This window comes from Carassius gibelio, chromosome B19 (genome assembly GCF_023724105.1).
Source record: "Carassius gibelio isolate Cgi1373 ecotype wild population from Czech Republic chromosome B19, carGib1.2-hapl.c, whole genome shotgun sequence".
Taxonomy (NCBI): Eukaryota; Metazoa; Chordata; class Actinopteri; order Cypriniformes; family Cyprinidae; genus Carassius; species Carassius gibelio.
The window spans coordinates 26,116,676-26,135,861 of NC_068414.1; the positions used below are offsets into that span (position 1 = coordinate 26,116,676).

At 37.0% G+C, this 19,186-nt stretch overlaps 1 protein-coding gene across 2 annotated transcripts; it reads left to right on the forward strand.

Moving 5' to 3' along the window:
* The first annotated feature begins 52 nt into the window (after nt 1-52).
* Nucleotides 53-18,564, forward strand: LOC127978920 (oxysterol-binding protein-related protein 3). 2 transcript variants are annotated; one of them, XM_052583925.1, is made up of 22 exons: nt 53-323; nt 6,897-7,028; nt 7,495-7,611; nt 7,713-7,766; nt 7,884-7,997; nt 8,105-8,233; nt 8,739-8,823; nt 8,985-9,088; nt 9,310-9,393; nt 9,487-9,640; nt 9,821-9,906; nt 10,024-10,155; nt 10,269-10,362; nt 10,463-10,698; nt 11,551-11,688; nt 11,773-11,836; nt 11,918-11,996; nt 12,120-12,270; nt 12,432-12,576; nt 12,736-12,862; nt 12,955-13,077; nt 18,384-18,564. In XM_052583925.1, exons 2-22 carry the CDS (start codon nt 6,912-6,914, stop codon nt 18,424-18,426), a joined length of 2,376 nt encoding a protein of 791 aa, XP_052439885.1. In that variant the 5' UTR covers nt 53-323; nt 6,897-6,911; the 3' UTR covers nt 18,427-18,564. The 2 variants fall into 2 exon arrangements, with proteins under 2 accessions (XP_052439885.1, XP_052439884.1); XM_052583924.1 differs by lacking the exon at nt 18,384-18,564 and adding an exon at nt 13,166-15,208 and having other exon boundaries at nt 57-323.
* The last annotated feature ends 622 nt before the right edge of the window (nt 18,565-19,186 follow it).

Genomic DNA, 19,186 nt, shown 5'->3' on the forward strand with positions numbered 1-19,186 from the left:
ACTCAAAACACAGTTCGAGGTTCAAACCTGAGCTGGAGGAACTGGAAGCCGAGAACTTAAAACCTGCGGTCGCTTCCACCTTCCGCTTTGCTCTCGGATTACATCAGTGCGTCACGGACATTTCGTTCGCGATATAACCTTTCCAGAAGCGAAGTTACCTAAGAAATGACTTCGGCAGGTAGAAGAAGTGCGATGGCGAATCCGATGACAGTCACTTGGTCCAAAGTATAAATGTGCTGATAAGGAGTTTTTAGAAGTGGACCGTCAGTGACACGAAGACGGAGCCGTTGCGCCACGCTGTCACTCTAAACCTGGCAACCCCGGTAGGCACTGAGTTTGTGTTAAATCTATCTTTGAATTATCAAACAAGTCCTAGCTTGTTGTAAGAGAAGTATTGTAACTGTGATTCATATTCACTTTTACTGTGGGAAACCTCTTACCTTTCAATGGAATATGAATAATATGATTATAAAAGTGCGTTTGGTTAATACTGCAGCCCTGATCACCACTCATCGCTTTGTTTTGAGTTTATGACTGTAGTCTTAGAAACCCTTGAAAGTTCCGTTTTGTTACCTCATAATGGATAGACTGACTCATCGATGGGCCTAATTTTACGTAGTTTTTCTTTTTGTCGTTTGACCTCAGGTGAGATGTTTATGGTTTTTGTGATTGATTTGTTTGTTTAAAGCCATCGTCGCATCGCGTTGCTGTGGAAACAAAAAGAGACCCGCATCGCGTACAAGAGTTCAGATGGCGCCTGGAATGCAAATATTGCGTTTTATATCTTGTGTGTATTTTTTTTTTATTCATTTAATTGGTTACGACGTCAAATATTGCTTCCTGTAAGTAATCTCAAATTGGCAATGGTGTAATGTGTCTTCAATGGAGCCATGTTAAACTTTTAAAAGGTTTGTACTGACTTTAAAGCGACAGTACACCCTAAAATAAAACTTCTGTCGTCGTTTACCATATTGGTATGGCTTCCTTTCTTCTGTATACAGAAAATTATATGTTTGCTAGAACAGCCTCAAGTCACTATTCTCTTTCAGTTCATTTTTTTCTTCATGTGCAATGAAAATGAAAGGTAACTGAGGTAGTCATTCTGCTTACTATCTTATTTTGTGTTCCACTTTAATGTTGCTAAATGCAAATATTGTGTTGTATAATAGTTTTACCTCTCATTTTATGTAGTTTTAAGTACCATTAATATGGTTAATTATTTATTTTTAGACCACAAGGAGCATTGTCAAACATAAGGAACATTGTCAAATATTGTTCCCCATTATTTTGTCATCACGATCACTGTGGTTAAGTGGGACTTAACTGAAGGCATTACTTGTTTTGAATTGAATTATGTGGCTTATGGGTTGTTTCAGTAAGTTTTTCCTAAATGTACTCAAACACATCCATACTTCCTTTGCCCTAATGTACAGCCCTCACCCTATAGCCCATTTACTGTACTGACTAAGTTAATGATTGGCATCTATTATAAAGGGCCAGTCCTTATATTTTGTGCATATATGTGTGTGTGTGTGTGTGTGTGTGTGTGTACACACATTACTACTTGCACACACATTCTATATTTTCACACTCCATTAAAGTATAGACATTGCCATTTTCCGTTGATGGTTTTGCATTGTTTGGCCCTACAACTAACTCTGACCATACTGTGCTGGCATTCTTTTCTCCTGTGAAGTGTGAATCATAGGTTACTCACCCTCATTAGACAAGACAACCTGTTCTCAATGTCACACATGCAAAGTTAATATACACATGTAAATATGCATGTCAGTAATTTAGGGCATTAAGGTTAAAGGTATAGTTTACTCAAAAATGAAAATTCTGTCATCAATCATTAACCCTAATGTCGTTCCAAACCCTTAATACCTTCATTCATCTTCAGAACACAAGTTAAGATATTTTTGATGAAATCCGTGAGCTTTCTGACCTTTCATAGGGAGCAAAGTAACTGAAATCTTCCCATACCAAGGACATTGGTAAAACAGTCCATGTGACATCAGTGGTTCAATTGTAATTTTACGTAGAACACTTACACCCATATGCAAAGGAATTAAAATGATTTTTGAAGGATCATGTGACACTGAAGACTGTGTGCTTTTTTTATAAAACATGCTCACAGATCACTCAAGGCTGTTCAGATCAGTAATTTTATCCCACTTTGCGTCATGGCTAACTCCATTATCCCTGTAGTATTTGTGTGGTGTGGCTGTCTTTTGAATCGGTTCTCAGCATAATAATAGGAAACAAAGGGGTTAAAGGAAAACCCTGCCTTTCTGTATTTGCATGTCTTTCTGACTCTCCCTTTGAAAAGAGACCGTGGGAGCCTATAATTGCACAAGGGACAAGGAAGCTTGGAGAGTCTCCTTTTTAAAGTCTTGAAGATTTTATGAGTTTATCACAGGAGATTTAGTAACACATTTTGACTGATTAGCAGAAATGCAAATAACCTAATGTATATATTTAAAACCTAGCATGCAGGGCAAATCTGGCTGAGATGTTTGTAGTGTGTACAAATGAGGAGATACGAAACCACAGGAATTCATTTCTCCCTAAACACCAACTGCATACCTCAGTCCGGCTTTAGACAAGTCTGGCTTTGCAAACTAAACAAAAATCTGACTTTGAGTTCAGTAACCTGGAGCTGGAGTTACTGGTATTTACATATAAATTCTCAAACACACAAATTAAAAAAGAAGCAAGTAAGTGAATGCCCTTGAATACTCGGAAACTTACTGTGAGTGTATGTGTGGAATAACAACATGTTTATCCTAAGGCTAGAGAGGCTCACAAATACAAGAGGAGTTTTTGTGTGTGTGGTCTGTCTATTCACCACAAATTTGCCCTGTGACTCATATCATGAGAATGACCTGAGCATTAGTAGGCTGTGGTGTCGTTCTGTCCTATCCACATGTTCCCAGTGCTTTTATCCTAAAGATTTTACTGTGTATGCAAATAAGACACGTGTGTTGCTTGGTGTGGATGTATGGTAAAGTCATTTTATTAGATGTCTGTGGTCACAAATAGTTTGCTGGTTGTGTTTGAATGAGATATTTTGTTTAAGTTTGATCAGTGTATCTGTGAGTGGGTTAGACCCATTTGTAAAATTTGAAGACGTCTCACAAATTAAATGTCAGATCATATTTTCACATTTAGACTTTGTTACTTCTACAGTTTGGCATTGCGATGTCAACTTAAAGTGTCATGAACCCTCCAAAAAATGTGCTCCAGTCAGGTTCATTATTGGAGGTATGGGTTTCAAAACATCTCAGAAATGCTTTATACAAATTTACAATACTTTTTTTTTCTGTATTTAGTTTAATGTACTAAATGTATGCTGAGCCACTGTCGTTCCTACTTTATATCATAAATGAGCGTCAAATTGTATGTGAACAAGCTTTTACATTTTTAATAACTTAATGCACAAATATACAAATATGCTGCTGACTCACTCTTGCATCCAAAATTCATAAATATTACATTTTGTAAATGCGCAGTAAATTTCATAAACACTCAAAAAGGGCCATTTTGTATCTATAATTTTGTGCACAAGTGTATTCTGAGCCATTTTTATTTGTGGTTTACATTGACAATTTGTATAAATCAAATAGTATATATGACCCTGTACCACAAAACCAGTCTTTTAAGTGTCAATTTTTCAAAGTTGAGATTTATACATCATCTGAAAGCTGAATATAAAGCATTGAAAGCTGAAATAAGCGTTCCATTGATGTATGGTTTGTTAGTATTTGACTATTTGTCAGAGATACAACTATTTGAAATCTGGAATCTGAGGGTGCAAAGATATAAAATACTGAGAAATTACCCTTTGAAGTTTTCCAGATAAATTCTTAGCAATGCATATTATTTATTAAAATTAAGTTTTGATCACTGATCTATAATATTTACAGTAGGAAATTTACAAAATATCTTCATGGAACATGGTCTTTACTTAATATCCAGGATTTTTGGCATAAAAGACAAATCAAAAATTTTTACCCATATAATGTTTTATTGGCTATTGCTAAAAATATACCGCAGCGACTTAAAACTGGTTTTGTGATCCAGGGTCACATATGTTAATGAGCTTTTGCATTTTTAATAACTTGATGCACATATCTATATTCTGAGCCATATGTGAATAAGCTCTTACATTTGTAATAACTTTTGAGACTGTTAAGCGGTCACACTGATGCACAAAAATATATCTGATCTGTTAAATGTGCTCAAAGTGGATGGATGAATCACCTGACAACATATCCATAAATCTAGAAACTCTTCCATAAAAATGTTGCATGCAAGATGTTGCAACAGTTTTAGTTATTGATTGAAAGCCTGTTTCTCTGTTGTGGGAGAAACCACACATTTCTGCAGCATGCAAACAAACTCTTGTTTCAGAAAGAACTCCCTTTCAACTTTGTCATTGCAAAAAGGTCACACATGAACAGTCAAGGCACACTGCTGATGTAGATAAGCACTGTACTAGTTTTGTACCATATGCAACACAGACATATGTTTGTTATCGTATTAAAAACATGTTTATGACCCTTAAATGTGATCTGTTAAAGTTTAAATTTGAACTAAGTTCAAATTCAGACAGAGAGAAACATCACCTGTTTTTGCTCTTAATTGCATACACACGAGAGACATCTGACCCGCTGGCAGATGTCTTCACAGACATCTTCAACATCTTCCTGAGCCAGGCTGTGGTCCCTATATGCTTCAAAAAGACCACCATCATCCCAGTGCCTTAGAAGTCAACAGTGACACGTCTGTTGATATCTGTTGATCACCTCCCTGTAGCGCTGACTCCCATCACAATGAAGTGCTTTCAACATCTGGTTAAGACACATTCACTCCACTTTGCCCTCATCACTGGACCCTCTACAATTTGCATACCGACCCAACCGCTTCTACACGCTGCTCTCCATCTTATCCCATGTGGACAGAAAATACACAAATGCCAGAATACTGTTCATTGACTTTAGCTCAGCATTCAATACAGTCATCCCCCAGCAACTAGTGAGTAAACTCCCTACTGGGTCTCAAGATGCCACTCTGCAACTGGATTCTAGACTTCCTGACAGAGAGACCACAGTCAGTGCGCATGGGTGGCAGAACGTCATGCACCATCACATTGAGCACAGGTGCCCCTCAAGGCTGTGTGCTCAGTTCACTGCTATTCACGATGCTCAGCCATGACTGCACAGCCAAGTCAGAATCTAACCTCAATGTCAAGTATGCTGATGACATTACAGTAGTGTGCCTCATCAGCAACGACAACGAAACACCCTACAAAGAGGAGGTGGAATAACGTTTGAGCTGGTGCCACAACAACAATCTGTCTCTGTTGATTTCTGGAGAACTTCAACTGACAATCTTCCTCTGCTCATCAGCTGCTGCTGTGTAGAGAGTCAGAAGCACCAAGTTTCTTAGTGTGCACATCTGTGATGAACTCACCTGTCCATCAACTCCAACTCCACTGTGAAGAAAGCACAACAACATCTTCACTTCTTGGGGAAACCGAAGAGTGCCAGCCTTCCACCACCCATCCTCACCACCTTCTACAGAGAAACTGTGGAGAGCGTCCTGGCTGGCTGTATCACTGTGTGGTTTGGAAACTGCAAAACACCAGAACCCAAGACCCTACAGCGCATAGTAAGGACAGCTGAGAGGATCATAGGGGTCTCCCTCCCCTCTATCCAGGACATCTTCCAGGCACGGGTGTACACAGAGCCTCTGCCATTGTGAAGGATTCATCTCACCCCTCCCTGCGTAGTCATCCTGCCATCAGGCCTGGAGACTACGCAGTTTCAGGACCTGCATGTCAGCATTTTCCCCCAGCCTGTCAGAATCCTGAATAAGCTGATACCATACTAAATAAGTTGATACAGCCTTCCCATCCCATGCCTCCAGAAAACAACACTCCAACGGACATTCACATACATCTGCACTTTCACTTTAACTTTGCTGTGCACTATGGACACTTTTGCACAACTGCAAAATGGTCAGTTTACATACATCCACAATCACGCTTCCTATGTGCGCTAAAGACACGGTGCATATGCACATTATTTAACAGTATTTTGTCTGCTCTGAGCCAACTCAATTGTGCACTAGCACTTTATTCTTTCAATTCTAACATTTGTCACATTACTACAATTTTACATTCCTACCTCATATTTATTGCTCTTGTCATGTTGCTGTATTCTTTTTATGCTCTTATGTTATGTTTAATGTGCTCTTATGTTTACATTCCTGTTATCATGAACGTGTAAGTATACTTTTGTCAGTCTTGCAACTTTGTTAATCAGAAAGGACATTTCGCTCTTCTGTATAATGTGTATGTGAAAGAATTACAATAAAGTTGAGTTGAGTGTGTGTGTGTATGAATGTGAATTTGAACATATTGTATGGTCTGCTGAAAGAAGAAAGGATAGGGACACGAGAACAGTCTGTGCCAAGTTTAGGACATGTCCGAGCAGTTAAAACAGTGTGTTCTGAACACACACACACACACACACACACAAATAAAGAGCTCAAGTGAGGGAGAAAATAGTGTCTTCAAATGAAAAACAAGCCTGATAAATTATCTTTGCTACATAAACAAAAAATTATTTTGAGGGAGAAAAAAAGAAAGAAAATAAAGCAGATGTGACTTCTCATAATTTAGTTTAGGTATGAAATATATATTTCACGTATGCTAATATGTAAATCACCTTCATTTATTTGGGCACAGATTTTCTTGTCATTTCCTGATCTTCTTTGCCACACTCACTTGTTCTTGCCTATGTCTCTGTTGCTCTCTGCTGGCCATATTATGTAATTCAGGTGCTGTAATTTTGTATTGAGTGTTGCCTCTCTTTTTGTCTCCACAGTAAATTAATTGCAAGATGAGTACAGAAGACCAAATTGTACCGCAGTCTCCCAAGACATCACCCTCCACACCAACCATGACACCATTTACACAACGAAAAGAGAGTAACTCCTCATCTGAAGACAACAGACAGGTATAAGACAAACCACTTCAGATATTTACTGAGGACTTAAAGGGATACTCCACCCCAAAATAAAAATGTTGTCATTAATCACTTACCCTCATGTTGTTTTCCAAACCTGTAAAATCTTTGTTCCTCTTCGGAACACAATTTAAGATATTTCGGATTAAAACCCGGGAAGCTTGAGACTGTCCCATAGACTGCCAAGTAAATTACACTGTCAAAGTCCAGAAAAGTATGAAAGACATTGTCAGAATCGTCCATCTGCCATCAGTGTTTCAAATGTAACGTTAAGAAGCGACGAGAATACTTCTTTTTGTACGCGAATAAAACAAATAACTGCTTTATCCAACAATTCCTTTGTCAATCATCAGCATCTACAGCAGTAGTTTTTAACTACATTCTTGGGAAAAAGTCCATGTTTTTTCTTCCGTGAATAAAAAAAAAAAAACACTTTTTGGTTGTCTTAATTTTTTAGGACAGCTGGGAGTTGGTTGATGACTTGCGCGGACTGACGGGAAATATTCAGAAGCCCGAGAAGCAGGAAGGTTTGCTGTTGAAAAAGAGAAAGTGGCCCATGAAAGGCTGGCATAAGGTGATTTAAAAGATATCATTGACTTTAATGGTTTTGAATACATGGATATTTCACCTAAGCGTGCTAAAAGGCTTTTCTCTTTGTCTGTTTATGTTTAACAGAGATATTTCCTGCTTGAAAGGGGCATCCTTACATATGCCAAGACAGGAACTGATGTGAGTGTGAAACCATGGTCTCATCCACACACTTTCTATAAGGCTTATATGGAGTAAACTTGCTTAAATCCTGTCAGAGTTGCTCTTTCATCCCTGATTGTGTGATTGATTCCTCAGCTGAAGAAGGGGAGGTTACGAGGTCGTATAGATGTTGGTCTCTCTGTCATGGCCATGAAGAAGAAGTCGATGTGTATCGACCTGGACACAGAGGACAGTATCTATCACCTCAAGGTATTGGCACCCACTCACCTACACATGCTGGGCTCTGAATTGTAGTTAGTTACTCTCATTTTGAGATTGCACATTCTCATTTGCTGTGTTTATCGTGACATTCACAGGCAAAGACTCGGGATCTGTTTGAACAGTGGGTGACAGAACTACGCCATCATCGAATATTCCGTCAGAATGAGATCGCCATGGAGCCTCCTGAGCGACAGCTGCAATCTGAGCCCACCTCCAACAGACGAGTATTTACCCTCCTTACACAGTCAGCAGTCACGAGTGTAGTATAAAAGTCAGCCTTTAGACCCAACCTTCCTTCCAACAGGATAAGAACCTCTAAAGCGCCAAGGAAGTTACAATATTAACAAGATCCACTGATATGCTGTTTTCGCCTGAAACAGGCAGTTTATTACTTCAATTAGTAAAATATGTATGATGTGTATGTGTTGTGTATATTTATTATGTATATATAATTATACACTGTACACCTATATTAAGTAAATAATAACTTAAATTCTGGATGCAATTAATCACGATTAATCGTTTGACTGCACTAATTAAAATTAAAAAAATTAAAAGTTTTTTAAAATACATTTTAAATTGCAACAATATTACTATATTTATGATCAAATAAACACAGCCTTAGTGAAAATAAGATACTTCTTTCAAAAACATTGAAATATTATAATGACCAAGTGAAACAGAAAGTCACACAGATTACATATTTTGTATTTTTTCCTCTATTACTAGCGTTCATTTCTCTCCAAGCAGCCTTCAGCCCTTTTGAAGAATAGCTGGCGCCAAAACTCACAAGATATGGAGAAGTGCTGCAAAGGTAGGTGCAAAAAACCTGCACTAACACATCATTCTGAAATATTATTCTTGTACTGTACAACTAATACATAGAGAACATTTAGAGTAGTGGTTTTCATGAGCAACACTAAGAAAAGAAAAATGGTTACTTTATTTATTTCTTTTTATTTTATTTTTTTTAAGATCTGTCAGAGTGTGAGTCGGGGCTGCTGGAATTAAATCTGCTGCTGAAAAATATGGAAGTTCTTCACAGAACATTCTCAGCACCTGCCATTAACTTACTGCAGGTAGAGCTGTTTGGATTATTTGGACTGGTCTGTGTGGGTGGGTTTATTAAATCTTATTAACAATCATTTGAGGACATCCAGGTGAATCCTAAATAGCATTTTTGCATAAAATGCAAAAATATACACTATTTGGGTTTGGTTAGATTTATGTAATATTTTTGAAAGAAATCTATCGCTCATTATTTAGACAAAGTAATGTATATATTTGTGTGTGACCGCAGACTGAAGGCTCTAAAAAGGAGAAAAGAGGACACAAAAAATGGAGATCAAAGAATTACAGCAAGGAACATAAAAGCACACAACAGGTAAAACAGCTCTGTTTCTAATTGCACATTACGCACACAGACACTGCATCACCCAGTCTCTCTCATTCATTTAACTGATCTGTTGTGTTCTAGCAAAATCCTGACACTTCATCTTCCCGTCTGCACGTATCTCACCCAAACTTGATGTATTCAGAGCCGGTTTCACCAGACTCATGCCTGGATAGCCCGGACTCACCAACAGAAGCCTCTCGAATGCAGGAGGAGTACTGTCGCCTCGCTGGCATTGGTCAGTACGAATGCTCACATGCATGCTACACTGCTTCAGGAATATTTATATTAATAACTATGTTTTAAAATAAAAGAATGTTGAAATATTGTTATCAACTACTGACATTTTGGAAACTACATGATGAAATTACACATTCTTGCTGCTTTCTCACTTTTCACCCTTACTTTCTTCTACTAGTTCATTCCACTCTTCAGTCAGCGTACACTTCCCTTTGCACAGAAAGAGACAGAGTCAGGAACACTTTGGATTGTATCACTGAAAAGGTACTGTATACAGGCAACAAATTTGTTATTGGACTTTAAGTGTTTATATGCTTCGTTGTTATTGGCCAAAATCAACAAAGCCAATTCGGACTTCTTTTGATTTTCTCAACCAATCAGGATGTCCTCGATGGGTCACGCCCTCTCCTGCAGCAGGTGTCCAGTGAGAGTCGAGGGTCAATCCCAGAATCCCTGTCAGAGTTCTTTGATGCTAAAGAGTATCTGCTGTCTGGCAGCTCATCTGAAAATGATGTCAGAGTGGTCAAGTGTTCAAAACGCAGATTTGCATGAATCATCTGTCAATGATTTAAAATCTAAATGAAATATATTTTTCATCAAAAAGATTTTGTATTTTTTGTGACCAGGCGTCTGATGATGATTCGTACGTCAGTGATGTGAGTGACAGCACGTCAGTAGAGTATTGCAGGAATGAGAACGGCATCGCAAAGGAGATTTTAAGTGAGGCACTGTCCAAATTCACCTTTATGAAGCTTCACCTTTCTTTACAGCCTTTGTTAATGGTTTGTGTTTTTTTTTTTTTTTTTGTGTATGTCTTCAGGTAATGGCCTTGACTACACAGTGAAGCGGCGAAACCGCTTGCCGAGTTCACGCATGAACGAGAGCGTGAATCTGTGGAGTATTCTGCGTAGTAACATCGGTAAAGACCTGTCGAAAGTTGCCATGCCTGTTCAACTCAACGAGCCCTTGAACACCCTGCAGAGACTGTGTGAGGAAGTTGAGTACTGCCACCTGCTGGACACTGCTGCAAACACACACGACCCACATATGCGCATGGTGAGAGCAATCAAATTATGTTCTCATGCATTCTTGTTGGTCTTTCTGTCTTCAAAACTGTTTTTTGTTATAAGGAATTGTTGACTCAAAAATTCACATTTACTGAAAATTAACTCGCTCTCAGGCCATCCAAGATGTAGATGAGCTTGTGTCTTCATCCAAAAAGATTTGGAGAAATTTAGCTTTACATCACTTGCTCACCAGTGGATCCTCTGCAGTGAATGGGTGCCGTCAGAATAAAAGTTCAAACAGCTGCTAAAAACATCACAGTAATCCAAACTCCTCCAGGCCATCAGATAATGTCTTGTGAAGTGAAATGCTGTGTGTTTGTAATAATTTTTTAATTTCTAAAATCTGTTTTAACCATAATCACTGCTTTCTCTGGTGAAAAAGCGGTCTTGTCTGAATCAGGAGAGAAATATGTCCGGATCAAAAAAACTAAACGAATATGTTTTAAACAAATCTGTTGGTGGATTTTGAAAGATCAAAGAGGAATGGATTTATTCAGTTTTCAAAATATGGATTATGGGTGGTTACTAAATAATATACATTAGTAATGGACATTCAGCTTTTCACTTCACAACATGGTAACTGATGGACTTGATGGTGTTTATTACATTGATTAATGTGTTGCTTTATCAGCTGTTTGGACTCTCATTCTGATGGCACCCATCCACTGGTGAGCAAGTGATATAATGCTAAAGTTCCAAATGTTAAATGTCCAAATCTGTTCTAAGGAAGAAACAAACTCATATACATCTTGGATAGCCTGTGGACAAGAGAATTTTCTAAAATAAAATTCGTTTTTGGGTGAACTATTCCTTTAACCATGTATTCTATTCTTGTCTGTAGGTGTATATAGCAGCTTTTGCTGTATCTGCATATGCGTGTTCGTTCACTAGAGCAGGAGGAAAACCATTTAATCCTATACTGGGAGAGACATACGAGTGTCTCCGGCCAGATAAGGGCTTCCGCTTCATAGCTGAACAGGTAAGCATGAACATTTCTCTTTTTCTTTCTTCCAAAACACAAATGTATACTTGCTCACATGAACCATTACATTGTGTACCTCAGGTCAGTCACCATCCACCTGTGTCCGCTTGTCACTGCGAGTCCAAAAACTACAAATTTTGGCAAGGTAAGTGAAGCACACCTTGCTAGTGTCAAGCCTTTTAGCATTTAGCATGATTTTGATGTATATTCTCTGTATGCCCATTAGATGTCCGGTGGAAGAATAAGTTTTGGGGAAAATCCATGGAAATCGTTCCCATGGGAGTTACTCACTTAGAGCTGCCAGGGTGATTTCATTTTATCCTGAATTGTTCTGAATTCCATTTACTTCCATTATTCCACCCTGCACTCTCCACCATGTCTCAGAATCTTGCTCTCTCGCTCTCTTTTACCCATTCTCTCATCCTCAGTTTTGGGGATCGTTACGAGTGGAGTAAAGTCACTTCATGCATTCATAACATTCTGAGCGGTCAGCGCTGGATCGAACACTATGGGGAAATGTCTATCAAACACTCTTCCACCATGGGAGACATCAGTCATTGCAAAGTCACTTTCCTCAAGGTGGGGCCATCAAAACATGCAAAACAGGCTTTAATTCCATATATGCGTGTGCATCTGTGTTTATCATGCCAACATCTTCCTCTTGTGGAATAACTTTGATCAAATTTTAATTTTGTGTGAATAATTACTTATGATTTGTTTACTGCATATCCTACATGCAGTCAAGATCTGGAGGGCTGAATGCTAATGATGTAGAGGGTGTGGTCACTGATTCACATGGGCGTGTCATTCACTCTCTGTTTGGAAAATGGAGCGAGGCCTTGTATCTGGGCAAACCACCTTCGGTAACCTGCATCTGGAGAGCAAGTGAGTCTCAGAACAGTCCAGAATAGTCTGTTTAGATGGATTTAAATGGTTCAAGCGTCTAACTTCTTTTCCTTGGTCTGTCTCAGATGTATTTGTGGATAATGACCTCAAGAGGGCGCTAACACAGCACTGTTTTTGTCTCCACGTGTGTGCATCTAGATCCCATGCCTGAGAACCATGAGCAGTACTATGGATTCACACAGTTTGCAACTGAGTTAAATGAATTGGAGGAGGGCTTAAAGCCACTCTTGCCTCTGACAGACACCCGTTTTAGACCAGACCAAAGGTACGGACATATTTATGCATGTGTGTTGTCCCAAAGTGAACTTTTACCAGTATTATATGCTATTGGCTACTTACTGGTCCTCTTTTTGTAAGATTACTTGAAGAGGGTGATATTGCCGGAGCAGAAGAACAGAAAGAAAGAATTGAAGTCCTCCAAAGAGAGAGGAGGAGAGTCCTGCAAGAAAACAGCATGACACACTCGCCCCGATTTTTCAAGTAAGTGACTCTTCCGAACACAAAGATGCAGCTGTTTTGGGTGCATCACGAGTTTCTGTTCGTAATTCTATTTCTGTAATTCAATCAGGCGTGCTGAAGATGACTCTTGGGTGAGCAATAACACTTACTGGGATCTCAGGAAAGACCCTGGATTCAGCAAACTAGAATTCCCTGTGCTCTGGTGACCACCAGTGGATTTGTCATTGACTTTCTGCTTTGGCTGTATATAGATCCCTGTTATTTGTTATTTGTATGCAATCCTGCTGAATACTGTGGGATTTAATTTACCGCACATATGTTGATGTTTGTGTATTGGAAATTATCTTTGTTAAACACACAATTTTACAACACAAGATAGAAAGTACCTCTGGAAAGACATTTATGCCTTACTTAAACTGCGTAGTTGATGCTTAGATGAAAATGCACTGACCAATGACATTTGTACGTGTCTGGATATAATAGTTTATTATTAATTAATGAATCAAGTCAATGAAAAAAAAATCCTCAAATTGAATCAATTACAAATAAATTACACAATATTAAGACGAAAATAAGATTTTGAATCTTAAAGAACAAACACTGAAGTTCACCCAAGTTCAAGCCTATATTTTGGACTGTTATAGTTTTTTTTTTTTTTTTTTTTTTTTTTTTTTGCATTATGACATTATTTGTTATTATCATCCTCATTACTGTAACGTGAAAAAATTTATAAAAATTTTAAACTGTCTATGCAACATGATAGTATTTGTTATACTACTTTTCAGTCGTTTTTCTTTAAAATAAACACGAAACACTATACTAAAAAAAATCGAAAGTATAACAGTGATGAGAATTTAGGTTACTTATTTGTAATGCAAATAATGTCAACTAGCAAATAAAAAAAAAATCTTAAGTCCTAAAAATAGGCTTGATGTTCTTTTATATAAAATATAATTTCTCATTTATTTGTTTTGTTTTATAAAATAGTAATTGAGTTATTTTGAGTGACCTGGGCTGAATGTTATAATGAGATTTACACCAGGAGAGTTCGCACTATAAGGGTTTGAAAGTCACAATTCATCCATTGCTGACTCACTCACTCCACTTTATAATCAGGGAATATAGAAAATCAAAAACTATATCCATAAATATTTGCGCACATACTACAATGATGATTTGTGCAAATTTAAAGGGAGCTTTCTTTAATTTGTTAATAATAGAAAACTAATATAACAGTATGCAAAATATATGTTTGAAAGAAATGGCTCAATTAATGGTAATGCATGGTAATTTTGTTTTATGTATATGCTTGTCCTCCTTTTCTGCGTATGTTTGTTAAAGAGAGCGAGTGATAGTCTACATGTGCTTCTTGACGTGCCTGTTACACTTGATAACTGTTCTGTCTCACTGTGGGTGCGGTGTTTCAGATGTGATAAACACATTTCTTTCAAGACTATAAACTGAGGACTTGTTGCTTTCAGAGGACTGGGTATGGATTGCATCAGTGTATGACTGACCACATGTTTTGTTGCACAATAAATGCAGTGAGCACAAATCTAAGGAAAGTTTCCTTTTTTATTATACAGACGTTTTTGGATAGTCACTTATTGCTTAACTTTTATGAAGATGGTTTGCATTTTTTTTCTTTTTATTATTATTATTATTTTATGTTACTACAATAAAATTAGTTGAATTAGTAGGAAAAGATATTACATCATGATGAGCTTTGAAGGTAAAGTTATCAGGTTTACTAAAAGGAACTTTGCTGTCCCATTTAATGTCTGGTAGGAATTGTGTAACACAAGAAAGGTCCCCTTTCTAGACATGATGGATTTTCATTGAGGGTTTTTTTTTTTTTTTAAATTGAAATCATTTCATAAACCCATACACGCACAATGAACGTCACTGGTGTTTCCCTGACCAGGAGCCATTGCTATATAATTAATGTTTGACTGTGATATCCAAACTAAATTCTGAAGCAATGACATAAACCAGCATTGTAACAACTGCCAAATCTGAAAAATGCTGATTGATGCATTTGAGTTCCTATTTGAAGTATTCAAATGTTACTTTACATATTGTACAGAAGTGAAGAGTAGATGAGTGCGGACACAGCTAAAAGGTATTGTGTAAATAAAGTAAGAACATTCAAGCAATCTGACCACAGCTTCTTCCTTTATGGTTGTAAGAATTTGTAGGGTAAATTCCCACGAAAACTAAAAGCTCTCTAAATGTTTAACCCTGTGTACTCCTTTGCACAGACCGTCAGATGTTCTTCGATTACCATTTACTTACTTGTGTAGCCTAGTTCAGGCAGCTTGTGTGATGGTGCTCGACTGGGAAGATAACTTTGGAAATGTAAAAGTTTACAGACTACAAGTTACCCTATTTAAAATGTAATAGCCTAAGTAGTGTAACTATTTCATTATTAGTCATTAACATTATTAATGTAATTAATTACATTTGATTACTTATCTATATATATATATATATATATATATATATATATATATATATATTTTAAATGGTTTTACTCAACACTGATTACTGTCAGACTTGTCAATATCCTTCATCACTTGAATTAAGATTATAAAAATGCAATTTTAAAGCACAGCCCAAAATCAGATTTTAGCAGATATTTTTAATTCATTAAATTGAGATTAAATACAGATTTAAAATCATAATAAATTATAGCCTATTAGTTTAGAAGCTGTTCTTGAAATCTGTGCATAGCTATGACAGGAAAAAAAGTAAAACCATATACGCCAACATACATCAATCCAAATTAGAAATAAAACATATATCGAAAAAGCATGTCCTAAACTCCTGAACGCTGGAGAGTCTCATATTTTAGAGAAGTCAATGCAATTTGTAATTGTAAAAGTTTTCATAAGTAGCCTAACTGTAATTTAATTAATTAAATTAATTAATAATTAAAATATGTTCCTGGATCAACTTTATTGTCCAAAAATATAACCATAACCCAATCCTTAACCATACCCATAATTTATTCCTAAAATCAGTGGGAAATTATATCTGATTAACAAGGGTTTAGAAACACCTTACCCTGATTTTAAGCCTAAAACAGATATATCCTGAAAAGTTATATCTAAATTCTGTTTGGTTGATAGGAATGATGATCCAGGAGAGTGTTGTAGGCTACTTGTTGAAATCACGCTCTCCAACAGATTACAGTTAAATTTATTTTGTAGTTAAATTACGTAACTTCTGTGCATGTAACTAGTTACTCCCCCACACTGTTTAAATTTAAATGAGTGTAAAGAAAAGCGAGGCTGACGGTGTTCCATACACAGTGAGCTGCGGTTGCTGCTGGCACACATGGTGCGTGCTGCTTCCGCCCTGCGCACGGACAGCTCACGAGCCGCTTCCGCTCTGCAAATACGAGTAGTGTAAAACATATAGCAAATTATATATAGCAGACATATTTATGGTGTGAAACCGGTATCTCTCATCGTAACATTTTCGCTCTTCAGCTACATAAAACATGTCCTACTTCATCATAACCAAAGCTGTTTGTTTATACAAATAACCCACCACCTCATCACATCCGAGTTGTTGTTTTTTTTATCACGTCTATTTATTTGTTTGTCATTCTGTACCTAAGCTTCATCCAGTCAAGAACATTATTCTGGATTTTAAAACTGCTAACGAAGCAACCCAACGTTTGATCACGGTTTTATAATACATTGTTCTTTGAACTAATTTTAGTTAGTTCATTATTTGTAAGAATGTTTATTTATTACATCTAGAAAACCCACCAGACTAGCTACTAAACGAAAGCTCGCTTTAAAATTCACTAGCATTAACTCGAACCGTTAAAATCAATGAAAGGACAAGTCTGTGCTTGTCCCAACGATTATTTATAGTTGCGTTCATATGATTCCGATTACAGGAGCTAACCTTGTGCCAGAAACCAAAATATTCAAGTATTAGATCTCCTGAAGTTCAGCGCCGCCTCCTCCTCGCAGACAGTCCAGTAAACGCGATGCTATCGCATTACGTGTGAGGGGACTTTCAGGAGGCGTTTAAATGTGCGTGCACTAGATGATGTTTATTCACTTTCTGACCGACGAGAACACTCTTTAAAAAAAAAATCATAATCTATCACTGTTTGCGCTCTCCTTTGGCTGTAGATCTTCAACGTATCTCCAGCAAACTCTTAACAGCGACAGGTGTGTATAAACAAATAAAAAATATATCTCTATAATCTTACGCATGAACACAAGATTTAATGCGGGACTGAATGACTTTGAGGAATGTAATAGTAACGCATTGATGTGATGTTAAGCCATTGGCAAAGGTCTGGAAATTAATGCTGCTCTTTTGTGACTAAAGTTGTATGAACATAATCTTTGAAGAGCAACATTCATTTTGTACATTGCATAGCATGGTTTATAACTTTTTATAGTTCAAGTTCTGTCATCATTTACTCACTTTCATTGTTTTCCAATGACCTTTTCTTTCCATGCAATTGCATATGAATAAAGACTGAATATGTCAAGCTTCGAAAGGATTCAAATGCACCATTGTGCGAAAATTAGTTCGGTAGAACAAATAAGGTCAAACAGGTTTGAAAACATGAGGTTCGTACATAAATGACAGAATTTTAATCCTAGGAAACATCATTATTCTAGAGAGTTTAACATCATTATTAATAACTCTGTAATGCTGTTTAATAAACACAGCTGGAACTTTAGACTCACTGGCCCATTGTCAGGGCAGTTTCACTGACTTGAAGGTCCTCAAATAAAATTACCCTCATTTTCCCCCAGTTTAATCTCCTTAGAGCAGGAGACCAAAGCTTTTGTGCCGTCTTATTCTGTTAGCATGATGAATCTGTAACTCCTACAAGCCACCATCTGCAGTGCATGATGAAGCTGAAATGCTATTTTCACCCTTCTCAGCAGTCCATGACATGTTAATTCATTGTGAGATTCGATTTATTTCACCTTTCGCTAATCTCACCTAATCCATGCAATTCATATTCATCTGTTCTGTCTTCTGTTATTTGTTCCTGTTTTTGGTATTACTTCATGATTTTGGCATGACGAGAGAACTCACTAGCACACCGCTATTTTGGGGGGTTTTATTATGTTCAGTATCTGCTGTGGATTGGCTGTTTGCATATATTATATTTCTGTGATTTCACAACTAAGAAATTATTATTTAATATAAGGTATTGTATATTTGGGAATTAACAGCAATTCGTTTACTGCTTTTATATAGTTTGCTTCCATCTTTAGAAAAGTCAGTGAAAGTGTTCACTTTTTCCACTATGGTTTAATGCTGTTTATGTGTTTACACAGAGGATGTTTGAAAAAGCGACAAAGAAACTGGTCCAACAGATAGATCCAAAGGGTGCTCTTATTGCGGCTTCCAGCCTAAATAATTCCAACAAATTAAAGCCTCTTGCGGTGGTGCAGAAAATCCAGAAAACCTGGTTCTGGCAGCAAACTAAATACAAACCCACAGAATTCAAACTCAATGACCTGCTGGAAGGGGATCCAATTAAACCAGGTAAGTGCAAAGTGAATACGTATGTTTGAAGTTAGAGATTGAATTAAAGCAGAAAGTACATTGAAAGATCAAATTCAATCTCAGTATGTTCTCAGTAGAAACAGTTGTTTTTTTCAAAATATGTTTTGTGTCTGGCCTTTTTGAAATTAATATCTTTTTATGTTTGACCAGTGTGTGAGGAGGAAGAGCTTGTAAAGTTTGAGGGAGAGTATAAAAACCTTGTAGCTGGATCTGTAGAGCTGGGTTTTACTGCTGTCTGCCTAAATGCTAATGGACAGAGCACATCGAAACTTTATTTATCCCTCGGAACACTTAAGAAGGAAGCTGTGGATATTCCCAAGCTTGTGAAGCTCACAAATGGAAGGTAAAAAAAAAAATATATATATATATATATATATATATATATATATAAATAAAATTATTTTCTTTTTTTGTCATAATTTGGAAAATCAGTTAAGGTCCTAAAGCTGAACCTTGCTGTATCCCTTGACAAGACAGTTAGTTAAAAAAATGATTATTGTTATTATTTTCATTTTTCACAAATTTTATGTTTTTCACCCTGATGTAATGCAAATTCTGTAACAGAGATATT

Bases quoted from the DNA above. Each gene is read 5' to 3' on its own strand.
- LOC127978920 (XM_052583924.1), top strand. From the start codon at position 6,912: ATGAGTACAGAAGACCAAATTGTACCGCAGTCTCCCAAGACATCACCC. The intron at 7,767-7,883 runs GTGAGTGTGAAA...TTGATTCCTCAG, and splicing joins ATGCCAAGACAGGAACTGAT to CTGAAGAAGGGGAGGTTACG. The intron at 11,837-11,917 runs GTAAGTGAAGCA...TATGCCCATTAG, and splicing joins AAACTACAAATTTTGGCAAG to ATGTCCGGTGGAAGAATAAG.